At 27.1% G+C, this 8,229-nt stretch overlaps 2 protein-coding genes across 2 annotated transcripts; one reads left to right on the forward strand and one right to left on the reverse strand.

The window, feature by feature from the left end:
• Nucleotides 1-1,227: 1,227 nt before the first annotated feature.
• EIN_209510 (nitrogen fixation protein nifU, putative) lies at nucleotides 1,228-2,154 on the forward strand (the record flags this gene model as incomplete). Its single annotated transcript, XM_004261235.1, has 1 exon — nucleotides 1,228-2,154. The coding sequence occupies one exon, from the start codon at nucleotides 1,228-1,230 to the stop codon at nucleotides 2,152-2,154; it is 927 nt and encodes a 308-aa protein (XP_004261283.1).
• A 480-nt stretch (nucleotides 2,155-2,634) lies between these two features.
• Nucleotides 2,635-3,117, reverse strand: EIN_209520 (hypothetical protein; the record flags this gene model as incomplete). Its single annotated transcript, XM_004261236.1, has 1 exon — nucleotides 2,635-3,117. The coding sequence occupies one exon, from the start codon at nucleotides 3,115-3,117 to the stop codon at nucleotides 2,635-2,637; it is 483 nt and encodes a 160-aa protein (XP_004261284.1).
• Nucleotides 3,118-8,229: the final 5,112 nt, after the last annotated feature.

The following is an 8,229-nucleotide window of genomic DNA, read 5'->3' on the forward strand; positions in this document are numbered from 1 at the left end:
TATTGTTATTTAATTTCAAATTTTTGCATTTTATCATTTCACATGCTATTTACCATTCAATTGTTGTTCTTTAAAACTGGATTGTTACACATTGTAATGATGATTTAAATAATACAGAAATTTTGTTTAAATCGTTAACTTTAGTTTTACCAATTTTTAAAAAACATTCAACTTTAAAAAAACTTTTTAAGTTTTTTGTTAGCAATATGCTAAAACTAAAATATATATTGACACGTATTAAAAATTGTCACGAAGTTGTTTAAAACTGGACCCTGCTGACCCTGTTATAATTATAAATTTAAATGTTTTTTAGTTGGCAATTATTTAATTATATGAAGGTTAAATTTAATGAAATATACAATTTTTAAAATCTTGCATAAGAAAAAGGTTTATATATAGCATCATACATTTTATCAACTATGATATAAATCAATTACATTAAAATTATATAAACACAAAACTTTATTATATTGGTTTACAAGTTTAAATATTAAAAAATATATATTTGACTTTATTTTAAACATAACTGTAGTATGAAACAATTGAATAAGATATGTAATATAATATTATATTATTTTACAACCAAATATTACGAGGTTTTTATTTCAAGTTTGTTACAGTTTCTAAAACTTCCCGATGCATTGCTTGTATTGATTACAAATTTATTTTTATTGTCAAATGTTTTGTATTAATCTTCTGGACAACACAAGATAATATATTTAGTTATTTATTATAATTTATTATAATAGAATAATATTTTAATTAATTACAGTTACAAATATTTCTAAACTAACTACGTCCAAATTATTCATCATGTTTAGAGAACATTAATATAAGAATTTTTTATATAAAAACATTTATTATTCTTTTTATAGTTCTAAACCATTGTTTTCTTATTCGAACTATCAAAATAAATAGTTCATTAAAATAGTGACATTATTCCATTTAATAATAATTAAAACCACCTTCCAAAATCTTCTTCATATCTAGAGAACGATGTAACAAACAAATTTAGTCATTGTAATTCAATCAATCAAATAATAATTATAAATGTACTTTATCGATATAATTTGTGATTGTTTTGCAATAAACCAATAATAATACACTCAATTTATGATACTTCTATTTTTCTTGGTTTGAACTGTACTTTTTAGTGTAAAAATAAAAAACCATATTACGTGTCATAGACTATATAATAGTTTATAGAACCACGTAATCCATCAAACAATGTCAAAGCCAACATGTGAATGCTGTTGCAAATACGCCCAACATATGGAACACCCTGAACACGAAGGTGTTCTTTGTCCAGATTGCATCAAGACTGGAAAAGTGATCGCCGCAGACTATTATTGCAAATGTTGCAACAATGCAATGAGACTCTATCTCCACGTTGATACAGATGGAAAAGTACTTGATGCAAAGTATCAATTCTTTGGATGCAAGAAGTTTGCTGTTTTGGCCGATGTTTTGTGTGGACTTTGCATTGGTAAGACTGTCGAACAGTTGCTCACAATCACCAATTTGGACATAGAAAAGGAACTTCAAGAACCCAAGCTTCCAAAGGACAAGCTCTTTTCAACTTCATTCTTCTACACCATCATCAAGCGTGCTGTTTCACAGTACACCACAAAGAAGATTACTGACATTGAAAGTGAAGAGATTGTCTGTGGGTGTGGAAATATATCATTAACTACCATCAAGAATGCTATCAAAGAAAAGGACTTGAAGACAGTCGAAGAGATCACAAAGGAGACAAAGGCTGGCTCGTTCTGTGGATCTTGCCCAAAAGCTGGTGGAAAGTACTGCAAGAAGTATTACTTGGAAGACATCTTAAGAGAAACACGAGCTCAGATGGAGTGTCAGAAATGCTGTGAAAAGAGTTGTGAAAAGACCTGCGATCATATGACCTTCTTCCAGAAAATAATGAAAATCAACGAAGTTTTCAATGAAAAGATCGGTAAAGAAGAGAAAGCTCACATTTATGATATCAAAGAGAATAGTGAGGCAGTTGCTGTGTTGATTCAAATTGAAGGCAAGTGTTGTGGATGCTGTGAGGAGAGTTTGAAGAAGAGAGACGAAATCCAAAAGGTACTCAGAGAAACTCTTTGCAAACACATTGATGTCATGGTGGTTCCATGTTGCTGCCAAAAGTGAGTAACTTTGACTTCTTCATATTTTGTTGTGTTATAATAAATAACTATAAAAAATTTAATACGATTATATATAAAAATATCAAATGTATTAATTTTAAATTTAAAATAACTCAAATTTAAATATAATCAATGTGGCATATATCACTTGATGAAATGTGATAAATGTTATTATTTTATTTAACAAAAAATATTAATTGTTTTATAAATAATAAATAAATCAGTTACATTTGTTATTGTTTTAATATTTTTAATTTGATTACAAAACCTATAAAGTTTTACTCAACCAATAAGGTATCCTTTTTTTAATTATGTTACAACAAATATCGCAATTAATATAAAAACATAACAATAAAACACGTGAAAATTTCAATTTCTTCATCTGTTCTTTAAAATGTTATATTGTATAAATACCTCTTTAATAATATAACAACAATAGATACTTAAGTAAATTCTTAACAAATACAATCAACTTAATTTTAAATTAAAACTGGAGTATCATGTCATACCAAACAACATTACCGTGTGTTGACTTTGAAACGCCAGTTGACTTATACCCGAACTGTTCATAAAATCCTATAAGTTTGTCTTTGCACGTTAAAATGAGACCGAGTCTCCCATTTTCTTTGGCGTTCTTAATGAAGTGTCTCATCAGCTGCTGTGCCAACCCTCTGTGCTGGAATTCAGGTAAAACGTCGAGACCGAATATTGATTGATATTTCCCATCTTTTATGTGCATTGTTGTGTCGTCAAACATTTCGTCGCAAATTGTTGTTCGGTCAGTCACTGCGCCATTTATAAACCCAATTGTTTTACCATTAATTTTTCCAACATAAAAAGAGTTTTTAAAAGTGTTTATTCTCGAGTTAAGACTCTCACGCGTTGCGGCTTCAAGAGGTGGAAAACACGTTTTTTCGATAAAGTAAATTTCATCCAAATCAGTTGGAAGAGCTTCACAAATTTCCATTTGATTTTTTTTAATATTTTTAGATTAAAGTTTTTAGGTTATTTTATTGAATATTAAAAATAAATATTAAAAGAGATATTATTAAATGTGATAAACAGTTGATTATATTTTAAGAACATATTTATTAATCATTGTTGGTTTAAATATAACAACATGGAGATGTGTACATAATCACTTATATTGATGATAAACAAATTGAAGTCAATAATTATGACACATATTTAAATACTTTGTGATAATTTGTATACATACAAATTTGTCAAGAGCAGGAATGTATTGTAATTTTTGTATTAAAAATTGGAATTTACAACAAAAAACCTTTGAAACCACTGTTCATAGGCATTACTTTTAGCAGGTTTTACTGTTTTTTAATTGTGTTAATTTAACAATTTAATTAAAAATATCATTAATTCAAAAAAATAATTTTTTATATTAAATAAACAATAAAATAAGTTTATTGTTGTTTATTTAAATATGATTATCTATCACAACACAAATTACTATTATGATGTTTTATTATCCTGTTATATTGATCAAATAGTTGATTTAAAGTACAAATAAATGATCATAACAATAAAAATCATTGTTTTAATATCAAAATAAAATCAAGAATATATTTACACTTTTTAATATTTTCAATATCTTAACGTTTTTTATGTTTTTTAATCGTACAATTTTATATAATCCTAGAGTACAATGACAATATATAATTTTCAATTAACTACATTTATTAAAAATATTTTTGTTTTATTAAAAAAAAGAAATATAGTTTAATAATTCACAATCAATTGTGTTCATTAATGTTTAATTTTTTAAAAATAATTTTTATTTTATTTTTAATTTGATGTTCAATATTCTTTTTAATGGAATCATTTGAATAATTATTATTAAAAAGCAGTTGCTTGATTCTTTCATATATGTAGCGAATATCTTAGTTCAATTAATTTTTAAAAATCTTATAACTTATTAAAGAAAACTTGATGATTATAATTGGGTTATATTAATAAAAAAACACAATCAGAGTAACATAAAGTGACTTCCCCAAGGTGTGCAAGTTAAAATATTTAGTCTTTTTTACAGGGAAAGGGCGTGCAAGACTCAATTTTAGTTCAAAAACATTTTATTAAAAAATGTTATTCATTTCCAAATTGTTTCAAAAAACACACAACCCTTTGGTGCTTGAATTAATAAACTACAAAAAGCAAATTAAATTATAAAAATTGGGTAATGGTTTGTTTATGTGTTTAATGTAAAAACAATTTTGTTTCAAGACGTGAATAAATGTCGATGTCTCTTGTGTTAGCGTAATTCAAAGCGACAAGAAGAAGTATGATAAACATTATGTTTTTCTCTGTGCCGTTTTATAGCAAACAATAACAAATAGTCTGTTTAATAGGTGCAGTTCGTTGTTACAAATCGATGTGTGCTGTTGTCCAGAACTGGTCCTTCGATAATTTCCATTGGGTCGCTTTCCCGAAATTGTTGCTTAATTAATTGTATTCGAAGTGTGAAAGTTAAAAATTGCAACGTCACAAAGTGTGCAAGTTAAAGTATAGTTTAGTAATAACTTCAAAATTATAATTAATAATTAAACTAAAAATAATCTTTTTTTTTCAAAATTTCAAAAAATTAATGGTTCTATTTTTTTAATAAAAAAATTATAAATGAACTATACCTTAACTTGCACACCTTTAAACTAACTTGCACACCTTGGGAAGTCACTTTATTTAAAATTGTTACTTGGAATAAGTTAGGTCAAACAATCATTTTATTAACAATTACTTTTATCGTACCAATTAAAATGTGTGTTGATTCTCATTAAAACTGCACATCAATAATTTAGTAAAAATTCCCTAACTTACTATCTTACTGAAATCAAAATTAAAACATTTACCAATATGTTTATCAATTGAACGTGATAATCTATTTGTTATTAAAGTTATTATGACTTAGAGTACAAACCTGTATTTTTACAATGTGTAACTGTTGGCCTCTCATTTTTTATAAAAAATTTCGGAGATTGTATCAAATTTTTTGAATGAACTTTAACAAAGTGATTGAAATATAATTTATGTTGATAATTGTGATGTAAAGTGACTTCCCAAGGTGTGCAAGTTAAGGTATAGTTCATTTATAATTTTTTTATTAAAAAAATAGAACCATTAATTTTTTGAAATTTTGAAAAAAAAAGATTATTTTTAGTTTAATTATTAATTATAATTTTGAAGTTATTACTAAACTATACTTTAACTTGCACACTTTGTGACGTTGCAATTTTTAACTTTCACACTTCGAATACAATTAATTAAGCAACAATTTCGGGAAAGCGACCCAATGGAAATTATCGAAGGACCAGTTCTGGACAACAGCACACATCGATTTGTAACAACGAACTGCACCTATTAAACAGACTATTTGTTATTGTTTGCTATAAAACGGCACAGAGAAAAACATAATGTTTATCATACTTCTTCTTGTCGCTTTGAATTACGCTAACACAAGAGACATCGACATTTATTCACGTCTTGAAACAAAATTGTTTTTACATTAAACACATAAACAAACCATTACCCAATTTTTATAATTTAATTTGCTTTTTGTAGTTTATTAATTCAAGCACCAAAGGGTTGTGTGTTTTTTGAAACAATTTGGAAATGAATAACATTTTTTAATAAAATGTTTTTGAACTAAAATTGAGTCTTGCACGCCCTTTCCCTGTAAAAAAGACTAAATATTTTAACTTGCACACCTTGGGGAAGTCACTTTACATAAAAACTTTTATTAAATAAGTACAAACAAAAAATAAAAATGGAAACTTTGAATATAACAATACAAAAAACTTTATTATTATTGTTTTTGTTACTATTATTTTTTATTAAAAAACAATAAGAAATAAACAATGTAATCAATCAATAATATCCAAGCGACTTTTTTCTTCATATCTCATATCTCTCCCTTTTCTTTCTGTAATACTCCGTATCATATTTATAATAATATATTATTATAAATAGAAGCGCTCATACCTCTATATTTTGTTGCTAGACTGTAATATTTGTTACCGTATAAGCGCTATCAACTTATTTATTTAATCACTCATTTTTTCGGCAGTCTAATTTAATTTGTACAACAAAGAGGGACTCTTTTATATCAATAAAAGAGTTACAATGGCAATACACATTTCAAGAGGATATATTTTCGATTACATTGTTTGCCGACCCATTGTAAAAAATTACATTTTCGAGCCGGCGTTACGTTTGTTTACATGCTATTTGGTTAAGATGATCGATGTTTAATAAAGAAGAAACAACTTTTATATTGATAATGGAAATAATATTTTGACCAAATGGAAATAGGCGTTTAGTTTGCTTTTGGTAAGGATAAAGACAAGAGAGAGTTCTGTGTTGGTGCTGTTTCATATTTTTGACGCCTTTGATAATGTGGATTTGTTATTGAATTTAATTCTTCGTATGTTGTAACGAATTTGAGTAACAATTCATTGAATGTATTAATATTACCACATGGAAAAGAGTATTTAAGTAAATTCTATTGTAATTTTAATAGAGACACCACATATGTTGTTGTATTTAAATATGTTTAGTATTAATCATGTGTATCGTTTTTATAAGAGTTGGCATATATATTTTCATCCTTTTCGATATTCAAACTTCGATGCTTTTTATTGACCCCATTTAGTCTAACACATAAATAGTCCGAGATAATTACCATGTAAGATTAACTTGGTGTCGCCATACTTTAATTGATGTGTTTGATATTCAAATTCTTGCATTATATATTGTTTATTCTTTCTATTTATATATTTTGTATTTATTATTGATAAATAACACAATAATCTATTTATACGATGTAGAAATACGAGCAAAATGGATCTTTGTATGCTATTTATTAAATTCTTTCGGTGTTTTGGAATGTAATTACAGAAAGAGGAAATAAAGGGATGCTGTGAAAAAAGAGGATGCTAATCTAAAAATAAATTTATTTTTTTATATTATTAGTTATTTTGAATTGAAAATAACCAATAGTTGCGAGCATCCTCCTTTCTCTGGCATCCCTTTATTTCCTCCTACTGTAAAATATATCTCTTGTTTTATTTAAGTGTTTGGGGCAATAATAAACAATTATAATTACAGTTTGGCCATTAACCCTTCGCCCATCAAATTAACCTTAGTTTAAAAAACTAATTATTTACAATTGTTATATTAAACTAATAAACTATACTTATATAAAAGTCAAATTTCTAAAATATTTGTTTTTTGAGTAAAAACCCGTGTTTTTAAAGAAAAATATATAAATTTCTTTGGGTTAAGGTTTATTTTTCTTACTCTTATTGTTTCTGTTAAGTTGTTGTATATATCATATCTAAATTATTATGAACTATATAATATTATAATCAAAAAAAAGAGAAGAAAAAGAGAAGTTTTATTTATTAAAAAGATTTAAATAAAAGAAAAAGTTTCAAAATAGAAAAAGAAAACGAATGTGATTAAATCGAATTACTCAGAAAAGAGTTGACTTTGCCGATTTTTTTAATTTTTGGTTTTGATTTTCAAAAGATGAAAAAAGCGAAAGACGACCAACTTGAAAATTCCGAGTGAAAAAATTCTGATGAGCGCACAACAGACAAACACTACAAATGACGCGTACACGTTCATTCGCAATGACCTCCCCGACGTCAACGCACTGATAATGACACTTCAACACTCGATGGAAGAACACATCACAACGGCACAACTGACGTTTCCACACAACATCGACACATTAGATGAAGATAGTGCAATAGCTGTGTTAAATGAGTGTGTGTTGAATGAAGAGAAGAGTGAAGAGAATTGCGTCAAGTTTTCACGTGCGATCAAGAAGACCGTTGCAGTGTTAGTTGATGTCGTCGACTTGTTGAAGTCAGCGGGGAGTGCGTGTGAACGTGATGGTGACAGTATTGTAACATTTCGAAATAAAGTGTTACAAATGATAGTTGATCGTGAGAGGAGTCGTGTTGAGAAGGAGCTTACAACAAACACATTTCGAAAGGCGCAGATCCTTGACACGTTCGAAGAGAGAAAAGCTGAAATTGTGATGCGCAAGAAGTCGTCGATATTT

Source organism: Entamoeba invadens (genome assembly GCF_000330505.1).
Source record: "Entamoeba invadens IP1 unplaced genomic scaffold scaff_1105074724937, whole genome shotgun sequence".
NCBI lineage: Eukaryota > Evosea > Mastigamoebida > Endamoebidae > Entamoeba > Entamoeba invadens.